The 27,976-nt window shown below is 38.4% G+C and overlaps 1 protein-coding gene across 6 annotated transcripts in view; it reads left to right on the top strand.

The window, feature by feature from the left end:
• Positions 1-27,976, top strand: part of PIK3C2G (phosphatidylinositol-4-phosphate 3-kinase catalytic subunit type 2 gamma) — a 266,459-nt gene that overhangs the window by 176,812 nt on the left and 61,671 nt on the right. For 4 of the 6 annotated variants that reach the window (XR_004317065.1, XM_006192094.3, XM_032472849.1 and 1 more), the window contains 4 exons: positions 2,272-2,408; positions 4,287-4,456; positions 14,064-14,220; positions 20,126-20,235. Coding sequence is in view for 3 of the 6 variants with exons in the window: in XM_006192094.3 (XP_006192156.2) it covers positions 2,272-2,408; positions 4,287-4,456; positions 14,064-14,220; positions 20,126-20,235 (574 nt within the window). In the remaining 3 variants the exon portion in view is untranslated. Of the gene's footprint in view, positions 1-2,271; positions 2,409-4,286; positions 4,457-14,063; positions 14,221-20,125; positions 20,236-20,360; positions 21,181-27,976 lie in introns of all 6 variants that reach the window. The other 2 variants (XR_004317067.1, XR_004317066.1) reach the window with 2 other exon arrangements.

The following is a 27,976-nucleotide window of genomic DNA, read 5'->3' as shown; positions in this document are numbered from 1 at the left end:
GTCTCAGTGATTCCAAAAAGCTGCTCTGATGTGTATCGTGCACCCCCTTTTGAGAAACACTGCCTTGTGTGGTACCATCTGGGAAAGTTTTGTCCCTAAGAACCCTGCTACTTACAGTGTGACCCAGGGACCGGCAGCAATGACATCACCTGGGAGCTTGTTAGAAATGCGGAATCTCAGGCCCCACCCTCACCCTACTGAATAAGAACCTACATGTTAACAAGATCCCCAGTTGATACATATGGGCAGAAAATTTGAGAAATGCTGCATTAGAGAACAGAAAGAATGGAGCCCATAGATTAGTCAGTGTGCACAGAATTATGCTAGAAGTTTTTAACAGGTGTATGACACATACTAGCTTAAAATGTACTGAAGTGTAATTTATGGTTTTAATTAATGGGCAGAATTTAGCCACCATGATTGTTATAAATTAGGTGCAAAGTTTTCTGGCTGGTCAGCAATGAAAGACTGATGATAAATGGCTTGGAATTTAGCAATGATGAACTCCCTGAAGACAAATGTGGTCTGAGAAGTAACTGACGTTACTCCAGCACCATGTCTAAGGGGTACAATAATCTCAGTCCTCATTTTGGTCATGGTCAGATATGAGGTGGCAATGAAGCACTCCGGAACCAGGTAGAACGGTGATGTTCTGTTAGGAAGTGTTAAATGGGGGAACTGAAAAAAATAAGAGAAATTTTCAGGATTAGTAAGAAAAACTATATTAATCTTTCCAGAGTAATTGTATTACTATTAAATGTAATGCTTTACATTTGTTTTCTCACTTTATAAGCATGAGAAAACCTGCACAAGAGCTGAGTACTGTCGGGGCGGAGGGAGAGGTGTTATGATATTAAAGATATACCCAGGATTTGTCTCTGGGGTGTTAAGTTTCTTTCTTTCTTACTGTTTTTAACAAAAGTATTTTAATAGATTATTTTTGCAGCATTCAGTTACCACTCCCTATGTTTAAGTTTCTGATTCAGCAAAGTAGATTCCTAATGGTCATAACTGAGCTATTGTTTATTAAGATATTAAGGCTGCAAAAAAAAAAGAGAGAGAGAGATATTAAGGCTGCAGCCAGCTGCCACTGGCCAAATCCAGCACAGAAATGTGTTCTGCTTACTATTACTGTGATCTGCTTATTTGTTGTTTTATTTTAATATTTCTAAGGTAGATCATGAAACAGTCCATTTTTAAAACTCAACCACCTCTCTTTTCATTTAGTTACATTTGTGACCCTGGTCCCTTCGGGCATTTGTGTTCACAGCCCTTGCAGTTGTCAAGGTTGTGGAAATCAGAGATTCTAGACTTTAGTTTCTTTCAATGACTTTATGTACGGAGCCTGTACACTTCAGTTTCTTTTGTAGACACTAGTCCTGGGAGAGTTTTAAATATGGGCTTAAATTGCTGTTCTGCAGCATAAACCAGTTCAGATGCACTTATAGCAGGCACCCTCGTGCAAGACACAATCTGTATAATATACATGATCCCCTGACCCTAAAAAATAAATAAATAGCTGCTCTGTACAGAATAAACATCCAAAGATTTGAAAATGTTTATATTCCAATAACCTTAGGAACACTATGAAGACAAGCTTTATTGGATGCATGGCTAGTGGGGCAAAGGTCCTTTTGAAGTTCAGTCAATATATGCTCCCTTTAAAAGAATTATTATCATCGTTTCCCTTTAATGTTGACTGAGAAGGAAAGAGCAGGTGGCTTTTCCCATGTTTATTGCAGAGTTACTCGCTTCACTCCTAGAAATGAAACATTGAGCAGTGAAGCTTTTATTAACCTGCACATTGATTTTTATAATATATTTAAAATATCTGTCATGGAGATTGTATTTGATTCACTTACATCATAAATATGCTTGTTATACAAGTTTGAATGTCCTCCCTTAAACTGTGAATGAATGCACAAGCTGTATGTTACTTAATTCACTACTCTTGATTCAGTGGGGTCGCTGGGAGACCATCTAGATTGGCTCTCTACTGTAGTTCTAGGAAGTAAATTACAGCTGCTTCTCATACGTCTGATCCCAATGTAACAAGGAGCCTCATCGCTCCCCAGGATTTAGAATAAATTAGAAGGAATACCGTCTAAGTAAGACTCTTCCAGAAAAGATTTGGAAATGAAGAGGGTAATCCAAGTAGTGTTGGCAACTGTTATTGCTACCTAGATCAAGATGCATTTCCTAACTACCCCTCATCCTGTTAAGAAAGAATGATTTCCATAATCTCTCTCTCTTTTTTTTTTAATCAAGCAGGATTGGTGCAGATGGTGCCTGATGCTGTAACCCTAGCGAAAATCCATCGCCATTCTGGACTGATAGGACCGCTGAAAGAAAATACAATCAAAAAATGGTTCAGTCAGCACAACCCTTCAAAGGCGGCTTATGAAAAGGTTTGTCCTTCTGGAGCTAATTTTAAATAATGTACTTAAGTAAGGATATACTCTGGCTCATTAGATACTCTGATTTGTAAAAAAGTAAGTTAAATACATCTTGAGTTCTAATTCACTCAGTCATCAGCCATTAATGATGACACAGTATAAATGGTATATTAACTGGACAAAAATGTCACTGTTTGGTTTTCCCTCTAGGTGCAGTTCTGGGCTGTCAGTAAAGATTCTCTTTGCACAGCTGCCTCCCTTACAGCAATCTTACCTGCGATGATGTCCCTATTTGTACTCAATCTATAATTCCTGTAAATCTCCCTCCTTCCTTTGCAATATATTTCTTCTGCCAAGTTCTATTTTATCATGCCTTACTCTTTCAATATTTGAGGAATGCATAATAGAGTTTGTATTTTTCCATATCTCAGCACTTTATAAAATGTACTATTTCATTTAACTGCAAACATTTCTTCCCACTTTACCCTGGCATCCAGCTTACAGTGTACAGTTAGTCGTATAGATTCTTCCCTCTACCAGGGCTCCCAGATACTGGGGGTGAGTTGGCAAGAGCCAGGCCTCGTCCCACTTGCCAAGGCATGAACTGGTATTTCTGGGTCCACCCAGAGGCAGGGACACCTTTGTGCTAAGGCACACAAAATGCAGTATGGGCCAGCGTTAGATTTGCCTCAGAACTGTCCTGAACACTAAAAATCCTTCATTCTTGGAAACTCTTCTGTCCTGGGCAGACTGGGAGGATCAGTCACCCTAGCTGGCATGGACCATGAAAGAGAAACCCAACAGTTCATCTATTCCAGGTTTCTGTGGGATTGGAGTAGAGCGAAATACAGGTTTTGGAGGCCAAATAACAAAGAGTTAGATGAGATTATCTTGAAATCTATTTTTTTTAGCCATTACTCAAATTGTAACTTGAGTTGTGCACAAACCCCTGGGGTTTTACTGTTCGAGGTGTTTACACATACATTTGATGTTCACAACCACCACATGAAGGTCATATTTTATTATCTTCACTTTATGAGTGGAGAAAATCTAAACAGACAAAGTGCTGGCTCAGGCACTTGGGATACCTGGAGCTAAGGAGTCCTGGCATGTGGTCCTGTTAAATGAACTTCCACGCCCACCAGTCAGCCTCACCAGTCGAAAAGGCTCGTAACTGTGGCTCAGCCAATCACTCATGGTTACACCATGGTTGCACTCATTGTTGTATCACTGATGAAAATGATATATATCCAGGAGACTTTTTTTTTAATAAAAAAGAGTAATTTTGGCACTGTAACCTCTGTTCTTTAAAGAAACATAAGTCACAACTAACATAGTGGAACCTTCTTTCACCCGCATAGGCCTTCCCTGATACGTGCTGTACCAAAACCCTCTTGGACACCAATTGGATGACCTATTTGTAAAGATAAACATAAAGTGTTATAGATATCTCAATATAATTTTTTCTGTGTTAAAATTTCAAATATTCAAAAATCGATATTTTAAATTTCTGTGGGAATAGGCAATATTGGGCCATATTGTTCCTTCTTCTTTTACCTTGAAAAAAAAATCATCCTATATTGTACATTTGAGACATTAACAAATCACACCAGGAATCCTCTCTAGTAAACTATGAAAATTAGCTTTAACTGAATGAAAGATATTTTCCCCAATTTCAATGAAAACATTCGTTTGGCTAAAGAACAGATCACTCCATGTGCTTCTGCAGCATATCAGGAAGCAACCATTTAATCACATCCTCTCAACTGAGATATAGAAGTGGTTCTTGATTATATAATTTTGCTGTTTGTCCTACTTTTACCATTACGCCTGTGTTTGCTCATTTTGTTTGTATGTTATTTTTGTGCTACTAGTTTTTCAACCGATTAGGCCTTGAGGAACTTTTTCTATTCCTGTGCTGGCTGGTGTGTGGTAACGTTCATCCTGGGAGTGTGTGACCGACACAATGACAATATCATGCTGACAAAGTCAGGCCACGTGTTTCATATTGACTTCGGGAAATTCTTAGGTCACGCACAAACATTCGGAGGGATAAAAAGGTCAGTGCTCAAATGACGTTTATTACGATAATTAAGCCATCTTCTGGAGTGATCTATAACATGTAATGGCACGGAAACCCAGCAGATGACTTGCTCCCCATCTCTCAAATCCCCCAAGGTAACATAAGCACCATTATATATCCAATAATATTGAAGGAAAGATTATTTTCAGTAGATTGTTAATGGAACAAATTAGGTTTCCTCAACTTATTAGTGGACTAAATTGGCCTTCTTTCCACAGGATACTAATCCTGTTGCAGTCTGAATTGTCTGAAATGTAATATTTTCATTTTCTTATAAGCCTTGAATGGAAAATGAGGTATGAGCTCATGGTCTCAGTGCATCTGGTATATTGCTCAAAGCAATCACCACCCTGGTCTACCTATCATAAAATGAGCACACTTCCTGCACTGAGTCAGGCTCGAATCATTCCGGACATATTTAGTAAGTACCTACCATTGAAGACTCTGGGGATACAACAGTGAACAAAGCAGATGCAAACCCTGATCTCTTCAGTAGGGATGATGGACATTAAACAAGATAACATGAGGAAATGAGGAGTTTAATTTCTTCCTAAGAAACTAAAGCAGAGAAATGGAGTTGAAAGTAACTGGGGCAGGGATGCTATTTTAAAGAGGCCTCCTGAAGAAATCAGAGATAGCTGTGTGGTGAGCAGTCACCTTGTGGAGATGCACAAGGCACATACTACAGGAAGAGAGGACAGCAAAAAATAACAGCTATGAGCATGGAATAAGCATGGCATGTTCCAGTGACAAGCTGAAGGCCTGGGGCCTCGAGGTGGGGTAAAGAGGGGCAGGCAGTAGGAGGTCAAGGTGAAGAGGCCGGTGGAGGCCGGATCAAGTAGGGCACTGAAGACATGATGTAGAGGTTGGCTTTTATTTTACATTCAGAGGCAAAGCACTGACAGGTTTCAGTGGATTTCAAAGTTCTCTCCTGCTGTCCTGTAAAGTAGTGAGAGATGAGTTAAGAAGCTATTGCAATAGTTAAAGCAAGACCTTAATCATAAAGCAGTGGTGAAAACTGACAAATTCAGAATATATCTTGGAATCTGAGCCACTGGACCTGTTAATTGATTGGACATTGGCAGTAATTAATGGGCTGGGAGAAGGGGCCCAGTGGGTAGAAGAAGAAAGAAAAACAGTCCTGGACGACTCCTGGATTTCTGTTCTTAGTCAACAATTGTATCATTTACTGAAATGGAAAAGACTGGCGGATGTGAACAGATTTTTATTTTATTTTATTTGATCTGGGGGCAAGGAAACCAGAAGTCTAAGACTAAAAGCCCCTTTCTTTAAAAAGATACTCCACATTAAGGTGGAAATGGGCTCAGACCATTCCAAAGACTAATCAGTCACTTTTAGCTGAAAAACAATCTCCTCAATAGAAGAAATCACGATGTCTCAAAGCAGAACAAGAACTTCACCAGATGGGCGTAATCTCGGATTAAATCGCCAATATAAACTATGTAATATGGTTTAATCCTTATAAATTGATATCTCCTATTTTGTAGAGGCATACAAATGGAATTGTTTTACTTTTTATTGTTTTCAGTATGTTTCCTTCTTCAATGAGTAAGCTCAGGAAGATTCACCGCATAGTGATTCATTCCATAATCATCTATTGAGGATGGTCCTTGTGCCGAGGACTATGATAAACCAGTGGTGATACAAAGATGAATAATACACATTTACCACCTCAGCAGGGCTTACTCTTTCTTTAGAATACTAAGAAGACAGAAACGTAAAAAATTATTCTAAAATGTGGAAGGCAGAGATAAATGTATAGACCATTAGAACACCATAGAGGAGAGATACCTAGTTTATGAAGGACAAGTATTAATTAACAAACATAAGCATGTTACATAATTTACTCGTAACATTTTTTTCCCTAGAATCCACCCTTTCCTTAAAATGTAAAGATTAGATTAAAATTTTAACTTCTTTATTTTGCTGTATTTTCCACTGAGAACTTGGGTTAACCCTTACTCATTTATTTGACCAGCATCTGTGTTGACCATGGGGATGGGTAAAAGATGCACAAAGATTTTCCAGTTCTACAGAAAAAGTTTCAGTTGGAGAAACATAGAAAGTAAAGGACAAGTTACTAAACAATATGTTAGGTGCTGTAATAGAGATACGCACCAGGGTCCATAGAAAAGGTGGAAACCAGTTTGTTTGTAGATGTTACAACAGTTCCTGCTGCTTGTGTACTGTGATGATTTCAATATTTTTTTATGCAACTGCTGCAAAGTCATAAATCTGTGCCCAGCACAGAGTCACCCTTACACTATGTTTTGATATTTGCTGAATTAGCTAGCCAATAAACTATTCACAGTAAGTCCTCAATCATTCAATAATTATTAATTAGATGAAAGAAAATGAAGTTGGCACCGTCTTCGCTTGAGATTATTGATGACTGAGCACCAGCTAAGAAGGCCAGTTGCAGCATTATGACCCACTCACTATTACTCACTATATGTTTTGAATTGTAGGCAGCACCTAATAATTTTCTTCCAAGTCTCTTTCAGTTGTTTCTGGAGTTCATTTGAGTATTGTTTCAATAGACAGCTGATTTCTTCCTTTCTAGGTCCAATGGTTGCTCTTCTTGGTTGCTAAGTAGACAAAAGGCCTTTTATAAATCAAGATCCCCCCTAGGATAAATGAGAATTCTTATGCGTGCTACATTTATTACATTATAGAACTGATCTCCAGAGAAAAGCCTCGGTCCACCTCACTTCTTCTGCAGACCCTGATGTACAAGACCTGGTTTGTCACTCATGCCCTCTGACTATCCTAACCTCCCGCTAGCCTACAAGGCCATATAATGCTCCAGTAATAACCACAACTAAGCTAGGATCATGCTATTTAAGATAAAATGCTACGACCACTGGGAGTAAAGAGCATATGTGTCCCTGACACATGTGTTTCTCCTATTGTCTACTCCATAAAAACACGGAGAAGGAAAGTATTTGTGTGACTTTTTATGGTTTATAAAGTGTTATTAACATACATTAACTGATTTTACTTCATAATACAATTGCCTAAATCATTGCTCAATTTCGCATAGAGAGTACAGTTTCCAGTTGTGGATGGGTTGTGGGTCAACAAAAAGAAATCCATACATACGTGAAACCCCTCTCTAAGTGGCTGATTTACCCCTTAGCCAGGGATACAGAACTTAATAATGGGCATTAGCAGGCCAACAAAGCAGAAGCAAATGCAGTACATCTGGGGAGAGATTTTTCCCTTGGTTTCCTCAAGAGGAAGCAGCAATGAAGTGACATTCGCCTTACAAGTAGGATGTTGAGAAATAACGGGATTTCTTGCTGGGCCATCGCCCTTTTACACTCATACTTACATCATCATTCCAGAACATCTCACACTAACCATCTGTGTGATTCTGTTTAAGAAATGTTTACAAACATTGAGCTCTCCTGATTCTTGACGTACGCTCAGTCATCCCAGCAACACTCTCATTTGGAGTTCTTGCTCAGGTGTCCCTGAACCGTTCCTCTGAATTCAGTTTTCCAGAAATTATCTATAAAGCCCATCTTCATGCTTAGACCAAATCTGAGACTCCTGTAGACTTTCTAACTTTGAAGAAAGAAAAAAAATTACAACTCAGTTATGAATTTGAAGGACTTCACGTCCTGTACATAAATAAGCAATTCTTTCTTACTGGTTTTAATTATGAGATTAGACCAAGGGGATTTACAGCAGCAGATTAAATCACAGGACAGTTCAACCCCAGCATTACTTACCGATTCTGGGGGAAAAGCTGGCTAATCCCTGCAGTGGAAACAATGAGAACCTTCACCAACTTTCTGAAATCAGTTGGTTTTCCTTTTGAAGTATTGCTTAATTATTATCTTCATTTCTTTATTTTCTCTCACAAATATTCACATGAAAGTGGTTAACAAATTGCGCATCCCCAATTTTTCACTCAAAATTCCCCTGTAACAATGATTTCTATATAATTTTTTCATTACATAAAGATATTATTGTAATAAACTCTAAATTTAAATTCAATAATTTCTTGACAGTAACTTTCTCTTACAGAGGAGAAATTAAGGAAGGCCTTTATTGGCGATGTTTTTGTTCTCCTAGCTCACTGTCTTATTTTTTCAGACTTTATTTCCAGTCTACATGGCCTTTCTCTTCAGTAATACTAGACTTGGATGAAGTCTTTCTTGCAGCCTTCTTTCTAGATAATTTTAGAAGCCATATGAGCAGAGGTTAAGGTCGAATACCCTGGAGACAGACTTTTTTTTTAACCCCTTACAAATCATTTACTAATGATGTGACCTCAAACAAATGGCTTCTCTGTGGCTTCTCTGTGCCTCAGTTTAATCAATTATAAAACAGACTTGCTTTGAAGATTAAATTAATTGATGTATGTAAAGTGCTTAGAAGAGTTCCTAGCACTGAATGAGGGCTCTATAAGTGTTTATTGCAGTTAATTATAATGGAAGTATTCCAAAGGAAGTGACAAGAAATGAGAATGCATCTTTAGGTAACTATCATTTCCTTTTGTCTAAAATTATCTTAATATCTTATTTTGGTACTTTTTCAAGTATGTGATTTGAAATTCATAATTTGAACAATTAGTTCTTTAAGCTCTCTGACCTTGAGGCTTGTTGAATGATGGACTAGATTGCACTATTGGTCAGGTTTAATTAGACTGTAAGGTTATTTCACCAAGTCATTCTTGACTCCTGATATAATTTCAGACTGTAAGCAGGAGGTGTGCTGGATCTGGCTTACACTGGCTTGCAAGAGCCTATTGTGTGTATTTCCTCTTAATTCTACATTCAATGGTATAACACTGGTAGCCTGAAATCAGTCATAGTGGGAGAATGTACATCATGAAAATTGGCAAATGTCACAAATCAGAGCCTTTTTCTCCTAAGAGGAATGAGCTGGTTATTAAATATTTACTACCACACTATAAGATATAAATCCATTTGAAACAAATGAAAAATCATTTCAGAACTCAACAAAATAAAATTCAAAATCTCTTTTCCTATTAAAATATTTATACCTAGGTGGTCAAAATATTTTATCTGTCTTTACAAAATAGCTTATACCTAGTTTTCAAGTTTTATCCCAATAGATCAACAATTATCTAATATAATTAATCTCAGAATTTTCATCTCAGTATCAGTCATAAAAATTCCCCATATCTATAATCATTTTGACATTATCCTCAATAGTTAATTACCACTAATTTTAAAATGTTTAATGTTTAAGTTCTAATTTGAGTATTATTTATATTCTAAACATCCTCAATTTAACCATCTTTGGGGGAAAAAAAAACTCCCTTAGCAGATTAAAAGATTAATTTTTGTCTTCGTCCAGTCATTTAATACAATATTCATAATAATCCAAATGCTGTATAGGTATTAATGATCTGCCACATGCTTTAATTACTATCTTAGTATTCTTTGAAACTAGGTGAATTTCACCAGTCTGTTATTCACAAGATTGTTTATCAAGAAACATTTAACTCAGACTCAGTTGCATCTGAATTTACTAGGAAAAAAACACATTTTCCCATACCTCTCTAACTGTGAGTACCATAAGGACATCTTTGTATCTTAAGCACCTAGCTAGTGCTTGACACTTAGCAGAAGACTCCGTTTTGGTTAATTGAAGGATCACTACAAAAAAAGCCATGAAATTTATGTCTCTTGACCTGACAAACTACAGCCTTCCTGCAGATAAAGTTACTAAGAACTTGCCATATTCTGTTCTTCTAAACAGAAATTTACCAAGGGAATTTTCACCTGACAGCCACTTTACATGTGGGAGTCCAGGAGGTGAAACTCAAAATTTGATACATTCTCCCTCACACCCATTTAGGATGGCTACTATCAAAAAAACAGAAAGTAAGTTTTGACAAGGATGTGAAGTAATTGGAACCTCTATGCAATGTCAGTGGGGATGTAAAATAGTACAGCTACTATGGAAAACCGTAATGGTTGTTCCTCAAAAAAATAAAAATGGAATTACCATAGGATCCACTTCTGGGTCTATACCCAAAAGAATTGAAAGCAGGGTGTCAAAGATATATTGGTACAACCATGTTTATAACAGCATTATTCACAGTAACTAAAATGTGGAAGCAACACAAATGCCCATCAGGAGATGGGTAGATAAGCAGAATATGGAGTCTACATACAATAGAATATTATTTATCCTTAAAAGAAAGGAAATTCTGACACATGCTACCACATGGATGAATCCTGAGGACATTGTGCTAGTGATAAGCCAGTCACAAAAAGACAAATGACTATAGGATTCCACTTATATGAGGTTCTAAGAGTATTTCAGATCATAGCTACAGAAAGTAGAGTGGTGGTGGCCAGGAGCCAGGGGAGGCAGGGGGAATGGGGAGTTGTCATTTAATGGATATAGGGTTTCAGTTTTAAGAGATGAATTGTGGAGGTGAATGGTAATGATGGTTGCACAGCATTGTGAATATATTTAATACCAGTGAACCGTACAGTTAACAATGGTTGAGATGGTAGATTTTATTTTATGTGTACTCTACCACAATGAAGTCATTGAATAAACATTTGGTACATTGTAGGTTTTACAAAGGCCTCCCCCAGTCACAAAGCCAGTCCCAGGCAAATGACACCTAGCATTTGAATAGTGCTTTGGGTTTTCAAAGTGCTCTCACACGGTTCCAAGACAATTTCAAGAAATGAAGTTTGTTTTATCATTCCCAACTTCTCACTGTTGTTTCTCCCTCTTCTATTTCACCTTGTCATTCCGCTATGTTTATCACCTAGTTTCTTTTGAGTAACCTTTATATCTACCTCCTTCCCATTACAAGTTAAATAAAGAAAGTTTCTCCAATGAAAAAACCAACCGACGAATGGTGACTTTTCTTCAAAGAGAGACTTGTAGATTTTCAGATGAAAAGAATGAAGGGTGCTTGAGAAAGGAAGAAAAATTTGTGACAGAGAGGGAATAAAAGGAAGGAAACGAGAAAGGGAAGGTGGGAAGGAAAGAGAGAGGGAGGACAATTTAAACAGGGTAAGGATTCTGCCTTTCTGCACCCCGTGCCCCACTGAGAACAAAACATGCGTAAGATGGAAGACTTGAGTGCTGACTCCTCAGCTGGTCCAAGCGTACAATGTGCCTGTCAATATATGCATCTCATAGTCCTGAGCCTGAATCTGGTTTTTAAAGAAAGACATTAGTGTGTCTCCTAAGTATGAACTAGTATTAGCACTTCATCTGGTGCCCAGACGAAGAAACGGTACCTGACTCTGTGCTGGGAGAAGCACTCTGGTGTTAAAGTTAGTAAGAGATAAAAGGTCCATTCAAGCTTGATACCTAAATTTTGATCATGCATATGGTAACGTTAAGAGTATTTTAAATGTTTTCAGAGGTGACTTAGGCGATTCTTGATTTTCAGCTTCGACCTGATTTTGGAACCTAGTCCTAAAATGCAGTACTGCCATTCATTGTCACCGAGGCATTATAGCATTGATCATCTTTTCCTTATATCCAGACTAATTTCTGTTCCACACATACACTGGAATTCCATGCAAAGCATAACTGTACACTTTCCCTTGAACCTCAAGCTCAAGGGGAAAAAACATGGGAATTTGGAGGAGCTGACCAATCTCTTCCCATTCTCATAAAATCCTGACCTACTATGAGCTCTCAGCCAAAATACCAGACTTAGGAAAGTAGGACTGATAATTTTGAAGAGGTAGCTGTTTTAAATACCCTTTCAAATAAGAGAGAACGATGTCCCTGAGCCTGGGAGTAACTCCAGAGTCAGAATTTAAAGTTATTAGGCTATTAAAGATCAGGGACCTCCAGGAGTTAACTTAAGACCCACAGTGTGTTTGCAAAAGAGGCTAGATTGGGGAAAAAATATGTTCTACACTTAAGAGATTACTGGTAAGGGTCTCCTTAGTTAATACTTGCTGAGAGCTTGGAGATCTCACAGGACGTTAAATGTTCTTTTTGCAATAGTACCTGCACCCTTATGTTCTTATTATATTGCACATTTGAGGTTTCCTGTGTTGTCTAATTATACAAGGTTCTATCCTATCCATTGGAGATTCCAAGTCTGCCTTTTCAATTAACTCATGGATATTAGACAAGAGACTTGTGTTCTTTTTGTTGGACAGCAAAATGTGCTCTCTGAAATGTAGGTCGTTTGTGATACCAGGAAAACTGTAGGCTTCCATTCCCCGGTGTACTCTGTAGTCATTTCTTTGTATGCTAATATCACCATTCACTATGATGGGAGTCTGCGGCTTTTAGAAATATTTAAAACAGTATATTTTAACGTGACTGTGATGTTTCTTGGGGACAAAAACCGTTTTAATTCATGAAATTAGTATTAATACTTTCAATAATAAAAATAAAATGTGCCTCATCACTGAGTCCCACATTTCAGTTCAGGATACAAATACGTATTCAAACACTTGAGCCTTTCAAGCCTGTGTTTATACACGTCCCTTTGTACGTGTCCATTTACTGGCTTTATCAGTTGCTCAAATAAATACTAGATGAACTATACTATAAAAGGAAGAAATATGTATATTCACAGGGCACAACAGGTAGATTCTACTTTCACGAGCCCTTGCTGGAGTTCTCTATCCTTCCGTTCCACTCTCCACATCCCCTGACTCCATTACCAGTACTGAAATGCATAGCTCTTCTCCAGTTGCTGTGGAATATCACCAGGAGTGACAGAAAGCAAGTGCTCCTTAGTGTGGCGCTGCATCATTCAGTATTCAGGGTTAGATTCTAAAGGAAATAGTCAAAAGTACTCTTTAAAGCTTTATCAATACTTGATGTGCAAGCTTAATTAATCTTAATTAATCTTTCAAGGTAGCGACTATTACTTTCTCTAATTTACAAATCAAGAACTATGACAGCAAGAAGTCTTAGTTGTTATAACTTGTCCAAAGTCACAGGCAGTAGATGACAAGACCCCTCCCTGGCTGGCCATCAGGCCCTGCCTCACGCAGCAGCTGCCAGCCCACTGGTGGGCGGGGCCGGGTCCTAGCTGAGGCTGGCTGTGGGGCCCAGGGGAGCCCAAGAGGGTGAGTCCTGGGGCTAATGTTGGCCCACTATATCTTAGCTTTTACCTGAAACTGTTTTTCCTAAAAGATCAACATACCGTCTAAGGAAAAAAATAATAATAAAGTAAAAAAAAAATTATCACATTGAATACATTATCTATTCTATCATTTCAAAATTTAGCAGTAAATATATTTTCTGTAAAATCGCCTTCATTATTAATTGGTCCTTCCATTAGTTTTTAATGGGTAATAGTCACATCAAATACAACCTGGAATTAACTATTTGAGACAATACAGGCAACTTTGTAAAATCACTTGTCCTTCCTTCTCTGTTGGAGCTCAAGTACTTATTTAAAGGCTACAATTAGCAAATTTTTCCAGCTGTCCTGCAACGAACTTGGTTCACCCATTAAAGTAGAGAGAAAATAGCAAAAACTGTCGAATAGAAATAAGGAGTTGTAACTGCCTAATTTAACCCTACAAACCATTTCTCCTCCTGCATATAATTGCCATTGTTTTGGTTTATAGGGACCGAGCACCTTTTATTTTTACTTCAGAGATGGAGTACTTTATTACAGAGGGTGGGAAAAACCCACAGCATTTCCAAGATTTTGTGGAGCTCTGCTGTCGAGCTTATAATATTGTCAGAAGGCACAGCCAACTGCTCTTGAACCTGCTAGAAATGGTAAGTCCCCTGGGGAAATAACAGAAATAATAAGCTTCATGTATGTCTCTCTTTCAGTAGTCTATCTTTGCTAATGGCTTGGAGTTCCCAAAAGAGCTATTCAAAACAGAATAGAATGAACAAACTAAAAGTACCATTGTACAGCTTATGAACACATTTCTTAATAATTCATAACGTCAGTTCACAGTTATTGTCTCAGACCTTTCTTTTCACAATAATATTGATGTATTCAGGGGTTATCTCAGTATCTTTTGATTAAAGATCAAGGACAGTAATTTAGAATATTGTATCAGTTGCATTGTGCTTTAGGATTTTTCAGAAATATTTTTGAAATACTACCTCATTTACACATTATGGCAACCCAATGATGTAGAGCAGGCAAGGACTTTTCCTGGTTCCCCTCCCAATCTCTGCCTTTGATCCCTTGCTTATTTTCCAGATTAAGAAACTGGGGGTCAAAAACGTAAGGTGACTTGCTAGCAACTCAACTCCAAAGTAGTACGTTTAGTACATTGAGTCTGCTGAGTCATGGTCCTGTGTGCTCTCTGTTGACCAACAGGGGAATGTTTAATGTTTCATTCCAGTGGGCAACAGGAGAGACCAGATAGTCAGGGTGAGAGGACAGGGATCTGATGGAAATATCTTCACGGAGAAGAAGGTGGTGATTTCTTTGGGCAAGTACATACACGCTTGTAATTGCAGCAAACTGTAGGAGAGAAGTATATCTCTTGTAAATCAGCATTTTGTTTGGAGTCAGTATAATCATCAAAAATAATTGGTTCAGAGCCTTCAGATGACAGTTCTGCTAGATGCTGTTAAGGGCACAGGCTTGGTGGCAGGGCCTTGCTGGATTTGAGATCTAGCTTGGTGTTTTACTGTCTACATTCCTCAGGTTGTGTTACTAAACTCCAGCAGGACTCTGTTTCCTCATCTATTAAGTGAAGGTAATAGCATCTACCTTGTAAGGCTGATAAATAAATGATCCTAATAATGAACATTCGCATGAGCATTATTCTAGGTTCTTTATGCGTATTGATTGATTTACATGTTGTAATAACCCTATTAGATAATTAATATAAAGCACTTAGCACAGTACCTATCACACAGCAGGATTCAATTAATTTATTATACTAGATCCTTGTAATCTGTAAAAGCACTGTCCATACAGTATCCCCTAATCACTTGATGATTTAAATTTAAATTTACTAGTATTGAGTAACGTTTAAAATTGAGCTTCTTAGTCCTCACTAGCCACATTTCAAGCACTCGATAGCCAGGTCTGGCTAGTGGTACCATATTGGACAGCACAGATATAGAACACTCCCATCATCGTAGAAAAGTTCTATTGGGTAGTGCTAAATAAATGTTGACCTTGTTGCAATGAAGACTTGATTTTGATCCTTGTTTTAATTTTTAAACAACACATGCACCTTGCTTCTCTCCTCTCTGTCTTGAAAAATATGAATTTCTAAAAATATTATAAACATGTAGTCCTTCATATAGAAAGACACTTTGGTTACTTCATGTGTAAACTGGATATATAAGGTTCTGCCCATCTCCAAAATCTTCGAGTTGGCTTTCCCGTAATAACCAGTGACTCATAGTGGTAGAATTTTATTCTATCTCCCAATTCTATTAGGTCATATTGCATTTATGAGATGGTATATAGTTCATAATTTGTATTCGTACCACAAAGGAAACTCTGCAAGGAGTGAGTCCATGTCCTTGACTCCATTTCATAATAAATATCCAGGTAGTATCAACTCTAATATCCTTTTGGGATCTAGCGGGGTCTAACTCATGAATCCACGAGCTCTCGCGTATTCACTAAATGCCAGACACTGTGGAGGATACATTAACATATGAGACCCAGTCGGTCTTAAAGTTTTCAATTCAGTAAGGAAGATTAAATTCATGTACACGAGTAAATGAGGTATCCATAACTTCTAAATGCCTGAAATGCTATAAATAACTGCATACTAGGAGTATCACATTCTAACAGCTACCTTAACCAGTCACAGACATTTCAAAAATAAACCCAAAGCAGAACAGTACAAATGTAGTTTTATGCTGTTTCTCAGGTAACAGTAAAATTACGCTGAATGACAAGTAAGCATATTAAAATAATGTGAAATGACAGCTTTTTGAAAAAAAATGATTCTGAAACACATGGGTGGGCTTTTTTCTCTCGTTTAATAAATGTTTCTACCTACCTAAAAAGAAAGCTTCTAACATACGAGTCGTAATATAAATAATCATTAAAGGGTTTAATAATATTGTTTCATTTAAAATAAGCAGATACATGATATTTTAATCAAGTATTGAAATAATTTCTCATAAAATAATATAAAGTTGGATGTTGAAGGTTTCTCGTATATAGTATGTGCAAAAAATTTCCCTGTATTTTTATTGTTCAAATGTGACTTTTAGGCTAAGGAAGAAAATTTGTCAGCAAAGGGTAATAATTCAGATTAATCATATAATCTTAGATTTAGACTTTTACAGAGATTGAAAAAGATCAGAAGCAATGTGGACCCATTAGATCAATGAATAAATATATGTAAGACAGCAGCGTGTTATTATCTGTTTCTGGTTATTCACCTCTTGACTCTTCCCTTCAGACTTCTTCCTTACGGGATTCTGTAGATTATCAAATCAGCAAAGGTTTCAGGATCATACTTTCTTTGATAGAGCCTCTTATAAAAGAAAAACCAAATTTAAATTTACAAAAGACTATTTTCTACCTGTGTGGATAATCTATATTTCCCTCAATTCTCTCTCAAACTGACTCTTATGTTAACTTCTTTAGAAAGAACTTAATCTCCTGTGCCATGGCCCAGTTACAACTTGAGAAATACTTGACATGGGTCATAAATTCTGCCATGAGTGGACAGGGCCCAGGATTACGAGCCACAGGCGTCTGGTGAATCGACTATTGAGTTAATTGCTTGTCCTTGGTGAAGACGAGCATATTTCCAGATATTGGCAAGTCCTTTTTATTTACTCCTGGGAAAAGCTGGGAAAAAATAATCCATGAAATTCCCATCGTGCTTAAAAGCAAAACATCTGTAGAGACCCAAGAGTGTTGCTGGCTGAATTCACTAACATAAAAGCCTGTATTTCATCAGCTTTTCTCTTATTAAAAAATCAATACTAGCTATTATGGAAGGCTCCCAGAGAACACAGGAACCATTCACCCAGTCTAAAATGTTTATCACACTCATTATTATATCAGATATTTCCCAGCAGAAATCCTTCTGACTTCTCTACGTGATAGCAAAGAGTGTCTGCTTCCCTGAGCATAACTATTAGTAGGAAAAAAACAGACGTAAGAGAAAATGTTAAATGTTCCTGTCCTTTCAAAAAGAACCTGTTTATTACCCAGACTAGCCAACTTTTTGCTTTCTTATTGCCCCAATGAAAGTTATTACCCAGGTCATCTAAGCTAGGAGGCACTTGAACCACATCTCTGTGGGTCAGTGAACAGACAAGGCGAGGTGGACCCAGGTATGAGGCAGTCCTCTCTCTGATGTGCAGAGTCTCAACACTCAAAGCCCCCTCTCTAAGGAACGAAGCACAACAGCAAGGGCAAAGTTAGCACGTGTTACCTTTAACCAGCCACACTAAGGAGAGAGCATTTGGATTTGAAGCCATCTGCACTTGGCAACTGGTGTGTAGTGTGTGTGTGTGTGTGTGTGTCTGTGTGTAGGAAGGGATAAGCATAGGGTCTGCTTCCCAAAGATGTGGTTGGCACTATCCCAGGTGAACAAGTAGAAACTCAGAATATCCAGAGAAACTTAGAAATCAATTCTGATCTAGCGAAGAAGCTTGGTCTTAGCAAATGAGCATCGTGTGATAAAGGAGAAAACAGCCAGAGCAAGTACACCATGTCTGTAGCACCCCAAGTATAGAACTGAAGAAAAACCTTCATGTACACTTTAGTTGCTGTTGGCAATGTATCTCCCGATGGCTGATTTTGTAGTTAGGGTTGAACTTGCTATCTATAGATTTTCAGTGACTAATCGGATCAGGTATTTTTTTCATTCATTCATTCATTCATTCATTCATGTATTCATTATTTCACAGACTTTCATTAAGTTCTGTTTACAAAGCACCATGCTAGGCAATATAGACAATTCAACACTGAGTAAAAACCTAGTTTCTGTTCTCAAAGAACTTAAAATCTAACATGACAAACATGCACATGAACAAAACATAGTTAAGGCTAGGCAGCAGGAAGTGCAGTGAGAGAGGTGGAACCCAACTAGGATGGTTGTACAAAGGAAGGAAGTAATGAAGTCTTATCAAGAGGATCTGTGGTGTTTCAAGGAGGAAGAAATATTTGAGATGAGCTTTCAAAAAGAATTCCAATAGACAAGGAGGGAGGGGAACGGAATCCTGGCTGAAAGAAAAATATACATATATCTAAAATCGAATAACTTACCTCCATTCCTAAGCAGTCTCCTTATCCAGCCTCTTATTTGGCACCACTTTAATCTGTTTTTCACGTGTAACTATGATGATCTTTCCAAAACGCAATTCATTCTTTTAATTCTCATTTTAAACACTAAAAGAGCTTTCCCTTGCATTTAGGAGAAAGTACAAACTCTTCCATGTTGCTAAAATATCCTACGCTACCTGCCTTTTCAGCCCCATCTCCTGTCATTCACCCACAGGACACTCAATGTTCCAGAAAGCTATCTTGGATCTAGTCTGCAAACAAATGGAAGCTATCTTGCTCTCCTCTGTCCATCTATATATGCTGTTCCCTCAGCCTGGGTGGGAACAGTAGGAAAGGAAAACAGCTTCAAGTCCTTTTTTTTTCTCACTTGAACTTCATCAAGTCAATCACAACTTCACCCATCCTCCATGGCCATATTCTCAGTTTACCCTCTATTTTTAGGATCAACAGCATTGTTCTTAACTTCCCACTCCTGAAAATGTGCCTCTATTCCAGAGCAGGAAATAATTTATCATCTTAGTCATGAGGTACTTATGACACTCTTCCTATTTTCTCAAAGTTCAAATTTATCTCAGAAAGATCTATCTTTTTTCTAAGATGTTTGCCAGTAACTCAGGAGGATATTATCCCTTCAATCTACACTATAATATAAATGAAGTACTTTTCCAAAGGTTAGAAGAAAAATACCTGGACATTTGTACAGTTTAATCTTTAATTATTTCATTGCCTTAATAATCTTTAACAAATTTAATCACTGCTTAACTAGGGGAAATTGTGTTCTTGTAGTACGAGTCAAAGAGTCATGAAAGAACACTGAAAAGCAAAAGAATGTGGCAAAAGATTAAGAAGCAGAAGGATCAGTTTTTTAGGTTTTATTTTGTTTTTGGACAGGAGGGAGGTAATTAGGTTTATTTATTTATTTAATTTCTTTTTTTCAGAGGAGGTACTGGGGATTGAACCCAGGACTTCATACGTACTAAGCATGCAGTCTACCACTGAGCTGTACCCTCCTCTCCAGGAGGATAAGTTTTATACTCTGTCCTTACACACCATTTGACCTGGACACTTCACTTATAGGTTTGGGGGAATTAAGTTTTTCTTCTTGAAAATAGGTATTGTGATATAACTTTGTGTTATAATTTATGTGTATGGAGCTCTTTCTTCATCATTGGCATTTGATTCTCCTGGAACATGTTAGGTATTTTTATACCCACTTTAAAAATGAGAAAATGGAGGTTCAAAAGGTTAAGAGACTTTTTCAAGATCATTTAGATATTAAATGGTAGGGTCCAGAATTTCTGACACTGAAGCTCATATTATTTACATTGTCCCATGCTGAATATGCCTCTTCTACAAGAAGACAAGATGGAGATTTGATTTACATTTATTCTGAGACTTTTTTTGTTTTTATTTTTGTTTTGTTTGTGTATTTGTTTTGATAAGATGCTACATGCAGGATTGCCTGAGCTAAGTGGAATCCAAGACTTGAAATATGTATATAATAATCTTCGTCCACAAGACACAGACCTGGAAGCGACAAGTCATTTTACCAGGTAAGATCAGCTGCAAACGTATGCGTGTGTACAGACACATGTTTCCCATTTGAGATGATTTCAGGGTGAACAGTCATTGGTATGAAGCTGTCATTTCTAGAACAATCTTGTGTCTTTTTCCCGAGGGGTAGAAAAGGAGCGATACAGATGTCTGGCAGAAGGCTGTAGTCGGTGTTTCTGTAGCAAGCTATTGTTTGCTAACCAGCATCTTCATCTAACACATTGCTCAATAAGAGGTCATTGAAAAGAGCAAGAGCTGACAGAAAGAAATTGGCCGTTCTACTTGAACTATGTCCAGAAAAACAATTCGGAAGAAGAGATTTATGATGAGATACGGTCTCACTACTTTCATCTCTAAGGCAATACAAATATTGGAATATTTGGTGACTGTCTTCTATTTTTAATCCTTTTTTATTAAGCAAGTCTGGGAAAACACTAGTATACATCACAGTAAGAGTCTGGGCACAGTGAATATCAGTTAGACTCAGAATCTTTGTCAAAAGGGTGGTGTATTTTATGAGAGTCTTTTGAACTTTAGTTTTGCAGTGGGTAGCCTAATTGCCAGCAAATTTTAGATGCTTAATAAATTTTAGCCATAATTACTATCCTAGTAAATATATTAAGTAGAGAAATACAATGCTCTCTCCTGTAATTTCTTAATATTGAATCTTATTTGAGTCTAATTTTTAATTGTTCTAATATTTTCAACTGGAAATTTGTAAACACAGATAATATATTTTTAATGGATGTATGCTTTGTCCTTTTGAAGAAAACAATACTTAAAATCTTACTCACACAGGTATTACTTTTCTCTTCATTTCCCAGAAAGTAGAGTGCAGAATCCCTCTCCATTCCAAGGGGAAATGGGGAACGTTCATGGGGATGTCCTAAACAGTTGAAGAATTTCATTTTTGGAAGGAATCTCTGCTTAATGAACATGAATGGGTAGGCTGTTCTTGTGGTTGAATAAAAGCAATATTGTTTCTGGTGACTAGGTTCTCATCTCATTGCAGAAGGAATTCAGAGACGAGATGCAGAGGTTAAGGAAGTAAGGTGGGGATTTATTAAGGGATGGATAGTACGCTCTCAAGGGGAGAGCAGGCAGGCTCAGGTGAGCAGCTGAGTTTCTTTGGCAAGTTGGTTACGTGGAGTGTAAAAGTGAATGGGCGGAATATTCATCATGGAGGGAACGGTTTGGGATCGTATTCCCTGATTTTCATTCCAACTCCACCTTCCCAAAGGGAGGAGGGATTTTTGTCCTTATTTAGTCTGGATTGAAAGTGTCATGGCATCAGTGCATGATGGGGACTTCTAATCTGCAAGGCTAATTTTATTGTAATGAGGACATAATGAGCAAAAGTTACATTCCAACACTGGGGATTCCTGCCTTTTCCCACCTTCCTTTGTCGGCCTCCAGGGCAGTTGTCACCCCAAAATGTGTGATCACTTATCAGCCCAGAGGTTCCTGCTTTTCTTTCTGTTCAGGGACCCCCTACACTATGTAAGGCTTCCTGCATTTGGCCTGTGCCCCTCCTTTTTGCCCAATTCTTGCCATTTGGCCTGCGTCCCTCCTTTCTCTGCTCATATCTAGCTGTCTGCCTGCTGTAACAATATGACAGAGTCACAGAATATTAGAAAAGCCCTTATAGTCTATTTATTCTGACAATAAATATGCAAATGAGAAAACTGAGATCCAAAGAATTAAGAGGCTTGTCCATGATTAAAAGAAGTAGTAAGAAGTAGAGCTTGGGCTAGGGCCTAAAGCAATGACTTTGATCCCCTGCTCTAGGGCTTTTATCAACATTCAATACTTGGAAACTATATGATATGATTACGGAACACGAGGCAGAGCCTCTGCCAAAAATATACCTTCCTGCTATCTGATTTGTTTCTGAAATTCTACCATTGGAGATTCTTTTAAGTGAGTCTGGTAGGTTTTTTGTGTCTTGAAAATGCCCTTTAATAGTAAAGATGCCTCTAAAAGAAGCATTTGTTTATATCCAGTTAGAAAACTACAAATACAGTTAACTGCCTGTGGCCAAAGACACTAGCTTGAAGACTGGCAGCGGTGTTTCAGATCTGTGGTTTCAAAGATGAGGGACTCTCAAGTTGCCTCAACTAATGAGGACAAGGGACTTGTGTGAGAAACACTGAGAAGGGCTGACAGCAGAAGAACATCTGTCACAAGGTCCTTCGGGGTTGGGGACAGCTCTGGGGATCTCATCAGCAGGCAGCATCCTCCCACTCTAGCTGCCCTCTCCTGCTCCAGTTAACTGCATCTAAGGCTGGTGGGTTCATGTGCTACCAAAAATAGCCCCCTCAGGCTATGCCATCAGGATCTGAGTGTGATGCCTTTCTGTAAAGTGGGCTGCAGCAGAGCAGGCACAGTGATTGACAGGTCAGTGAGACAGGGTGGGGAGACGGGGAAGGAGCATAGAGAGGGCCAGAAAAGGTGGAGCTTAAAAACATGTGATCGGGCTGTGGCTATGTTGATCTGTCATTGCTTGGACAAAACAGTTATACTGCTAAGGTTTACAAATAGTCCCTCCTACCATTTAAAAGAAAGGAAAAATCTATATAGTGAATGAAAAAAAGCTTTCAGGCTATGGCCACAGGAAAAATGTAAATCGGCTTTAGATGTTTGCCAGAGACCCATTCTTCCACACCCTCCGGCTTTATCCAACACGCCCAGATCTGTGAAGGGCAGGATCTTCGGTGTGAGTGAGCCTGCCTTTGCTGACTCATCTCCCCTTCTCGTTTAGAAGGACGTGAACTGATACAGAAAGTAGAACTGAAGCCAGTCACCTCCTGGCAGCAAGCTAGACCTCATTACCCTGCCTGCAGATCTCTGCCAGGCTAATTTTCTCGCTTTCAGATGCTAGTGTAGTATGTTCTGTTAATTAAACTTCTTTCTACAACTTTATGGGAAAGGAACTTGTTCTCCATTGCAAACTTAAAAGGCATCTTAGTCATCTAAGCTAGGGCATGTCATTTCTCTGTTCAGTAATTGTCTTTGACTTGCCATTTCCTGTCTCTTACTTTTGAGAACCTTATGAATCTGATTGTCTATATCAAGGTTTTATCCACACCACCTCTGTTACTCTCAGATGAATTCTTGTCGGGGTAGATCACTTTGTCAGTATACATTCATGCCTGCTGTCTAGTTAACTCTCATGCATAGCCTCGTCAAAAGCGCTCCCAAAGAAAAACAAAATTACAGAATAAAGGGGAAGGGTCTAATGTAACTTTCAGTCCTACCCATCCCTTTAGACTCTGGACCTTGTCCATGAAACCTTCTCAGATTATCTAGTACCAACTAGTCTTTTCCTGTGTAACTGTACGGAACATGTATTATTTCATGCTATCCTTCATTTATTATTGAGTTGCATGCTGTCTAGTATATCACCTTAGTTAATACACTGGTTGCTTTTATCAGTTTCTCCCAAGTAGAGCAGGGGAACATATTCCCACTTCCCCACTTCCTAAAGTATCTGACGGTGAAACAACCTCTGTTCCCTTAAAATGTGTTAACATTTTAATTTAACAGAAAATACAGTTTAAACATCAAACATTAAGTGCATAAAAGTCATATAATTATGGCTAACATTTAATACATTGCTCCTCAAGCGTCAGGCCTTGTTCTAAGTGCTTTTCATATAGTAACTTATTTAATCATCACAAGTCTATAAGGTCATAGCACTTTTATCTACATTTTTAGATTAGGAAATTGAGACCCCAGAGAAATGAAATGATTTGCCGAAGGAAACAGCCAGCCAGAGACAGAGCCACGATTTGAATCCAGGGGGTTATGCTCCAGAGGGTGGGGTCTTAAATGCTACCCTGTGAGCTCAAAACCACCCCTCCCATATGCGGGCTCTCAGGGATGTGCTGCCTCGTAATTCAGACCACACTTTTCTCAAGGTTCCTCTGAGCCCATGTTGGCTTTAGTTTGACCAAGGTAGATCCTATATCCTTTCTTGGGCACTAATCCTCATTCCTGAATATCCCAAGCCTTGGTGGAGGACAGAGACCCTTCCTGGAATCATTGTCCCTGTGCCACCACCAGGTGTCCCCTGGGTGTTGGGTTCAGGATCTGCTGTAATAGCTGCCCAGAGGGACCCCCATGGGAGGATTTGACTAATGACACCAAGGCAGTCACCTTCCTTTTTTTTCTGTTTTGGCCCATTACCACATGTCCTGAACCTCTCCATATTTTTTTCCACTTTCTTCCTCAGAGAAATCTCCCACGAGACTCATCTTCCCATTGATTTCCAAGAACCTGTCTTAGTAGTATCTTTTATCCTAAAATCTCAATTACATACTTTTATTTTTAGCTATGAGCTAATGTGTTTCGAGCTCATGTTTTCAGCTCTTCTCTAAATCCCTTGGTCAGCAGATGGAGATCAAATGTTGAGGGTCTTTTCCATCACACATTCCATCACACATTCCTCCCCAGCACTGTGAGGAACCCGTCATCGAAGTTCAAGAGACTTCAACTGAATATGACTAGGATTCCTTACCACTTAGAAAAGTTACTTAAATTCTCATTTAAATATTAAAAAAAATTTTAAACAGGGTGAAGGTATAGCTCAGTGGTGGGGTATGTCTAACATGCACAAGAAATGTGTAGCTCAATGGTTCAATCCCCAGTACCTCCATAAATAAATAAATAAATAAATAAATAAATAAATAAATAAATAAATAAACAAATAAATAAACAAACAAACAAACAAACTTAAAAAAAGTTTTAAAACAAATTATGCAACATTTCTTTTGTTAATACTTAATGTGTAGTGTGAGTTTATAATGGAGGAGGGTGTAGCTCAGTGATAGAGCAGCATGCCTAACATGCACAAGATCTTGGGTTCAGTCCCCACTACCTCCACTAAAATAATAAATAAGTAAATAGGAACCTAATTACCTCCCCACTCTACCCCCCACCAAAAAAAATTAGGCTGGTGAATTAAAAACAGTAAGGGAACCTTACGTGACATGATCCACATGCTTCAAATAAATGTTAAAAATTATGTGCACTTGTTTACCTTTTCTGTGTAAATAATACTGTTATCTTAAGCTGTGTTCTCTGACGTTATGTGGATTTCAAAACTTAAGGAAAAACTTGAAGTGTAGATGTCCGTGCATGTAATTTATCCAAAAAGAAACCAAGTTCAGTGACCAATCCAGCATTGGTCTTGGTGCCTCAATGAGTGACATTAACTCCAGCATGCTCATGAGAGTCTCTATACATATAAAACTCTTTGTTCTTTTTGTTCTGACAAGCTAAAAATGTTTTATTTCACTGTTTATTCTGATATCACTACTAAGATACGGATAAAAATAAGACAAGAAAACCCACCCTCTCGCACTGCCACCGCTAAGCTCACAGATCTGGGTCACGAGTGAAGACTCAGCCATCTGAGACACAGCATGTGTGGATACCTTAAGTGCCCGAATCCTGACTTCCGTGTCAGTATCGAGAGGCTGCCCGTCTTTTTGAGACTTGAAAGAAAGAAATGGCTTTTCCTGCCTCTCTGAGGGAGTACTCTATTCATGAACAATACAGGACCCTACTTCACTCTTGGGTATTCACATTCTGGGTTAAGAACTGATCATAAGGGTTTCAGAGGATCCTGTACTCTGCATAGCATTAAAAAATTTTATTATATGAATGGCATTTAGAGAAAAATGAAAATAAAATGGGTTTACTGGCCACAAAGTTTTTTCACATCATTGCCAGCTCCTCTCTCCGCTTCCCTTCCTTGTTTTTTACTCCCCTTACAGCTGAGCGCTGTTGAATACAATCAAGAAAGTATCATGACTCAGTCCTCTGCAAATTGATACTCTCATGTAATGTCTCTGCTGAGCCCACTGCTTGGCAACACAGGCAACCATCCATTAAATGCCGTCCAAATGGGTTATTTCAGAATCTTCAATCACTCTCAATCCTCGGGTTAGCTGTCCTTAGAAACAGATAACCTATTTCACAGACCAGACTGGGATCATTAAGCATAAACTTCCCTGCCTACCTCCCCTCCCACATGCAGATCATGCTTTTTACTTCACCCAATTCCTCCTCCAGAAATGTGAGAGGAAAATTTCCATATATTCCCAGATACTCCATTTGGCCAGCCACGCAGATCCTTTGGTTTAGTGAGCATAACATCCCCTGCTTTTCAGCTAAAACTGAGGGCAGCTTGAAGCAAAACAAAACCCCAAACTTCAAAGTAGCAAATTATTTGCATTAGTGAGGGATTTTGATAGCAAAAACTAGAGATTCTATCTGGTTTCCTTGGGGAAAAGGGTATGCATGGACTCAAACTGCACCTAACAAACTCCAGAAACCAACATGGCCGGGCTGGTTTCCAGTGGAAACAAAGACCTTCTACTCTGCTGATCTGTACCTATCATATTCTACTTCCCTTTGCTCATTGGCCAGTTTTCTCTAATATAAATTCCCGAGAGAGACAGTCTGATTGACTTAACTAGATGCCTTTGTCCCTACTGAACAGGGTCTTCATGCAAAGCCATCGTGGATTCTGTTGCCCATCCTTGTTCTTCCCATGGGCCAGCCCTTCACAAAGAGTATCCTGGAGCTGCTTCTCCGAACTTTGAGCTTTCGAAAGAACAGTCTTGATGATAAGGGGTCCCTGGGCAGAACAAGCACAGTGACTGTCCTAAGTACAGCTGTGAAGCTGCAGAAAGCGTTGATAACATCCAGAGAGAGTGCTCCCGGGCTTCCCCTCAGTGGACCCAGGAGTCAGTCCCGGAGCCTCCTGGGGTGTGCAGACGCAAGGCCAGAAACCCCTAGTGTTCCCCTCACGCCGTCTGAGTTGTTTCTCACGGCGACGGTGTGAGACGAATCTTTATGCTCAAACGTCGCCAAACATAGTAAGTGACTTTCTATCTGGTTTCTCTTCAAAACTGAGAAACAGAGTATGGGACAGGAATGTATATCCCTGGGTTCCTTTATCATTAAAGTTTCTTGATGCCTTTTTAGTACTTTGCAAATTTTCATCTCTTGGATTGCTGTAATTCCACAAGTATGGATCAAAGTTTTCCTTTGCCTTAGTTTAACCGTTGATACTTAAAGAAATAAATGCTTACAAGAAAAACAAGCAAAGAGAACCTAGAGAAACTAACAATCATGACATCCAACCTTTTTAAAATTAGGAAAGCAGATTCAAAGGGAAATGCGACTTAAAATAAGTGGCATTTCCCCTTTTCACTGTGAAAGTCTCCCATTTTAAAAAATTTAATTATAAGAACTAATCTGAACTAAATTGACTTTTAAAACTGCTTTTATTAAACTGCAAATAGAACAGCTTTCACAATACATCAGTAAGATAAGCTAGCTCTGGAGGGGCTAGAAGCCTGGGATATCATTCCACTGGCATAACACTTATACATAATAAGACCAGCACATCACCCTTTCCCTAGTTCCTTTATTCCATTTGCTCTGATTTGGCTAAATTCTGTAAGGAGCCTCCATAAGAAAGTGTAAGAATTACTTTATCGTAATCAAAGCCACGGAGCCTGGAATTCTTGCTTGTATGCAGTTAGGTGCCTGTGATGACATTTACATAAGACTTCTGACCTTGTAGATGAATTCTGAACACTTGAAACTTCAATTTGGAAACAGCAAAGTTTTTTTGTTTTTTAGACCAAGTTCTAAACTATGAAGAGGAGAAAAGGAGAAAAGAGAAAAAGATAAGAAACTCCAAAGTTGCCTTTTGTTCTAATC

This window comes from Camelus ferus, chromosome 34 (genome assembly GCF_009834535.1).
Source record: "Camelus ferus isolate YT-003-E chromosome 34, BCGSAC_Cfer_1.0, whole genome shotgun sequence".
Classification (NCBI taxonomy): Eukaryota; Metazoa; Chordata; class Mammalia; order Artiodactyla; family Camelidae; genus Camelus; species Camelus ferus.
Note: the sequence above shows the minus strand (reverse complement) of the source record. Positions and strands in the feature narration are given on the sequence as shown.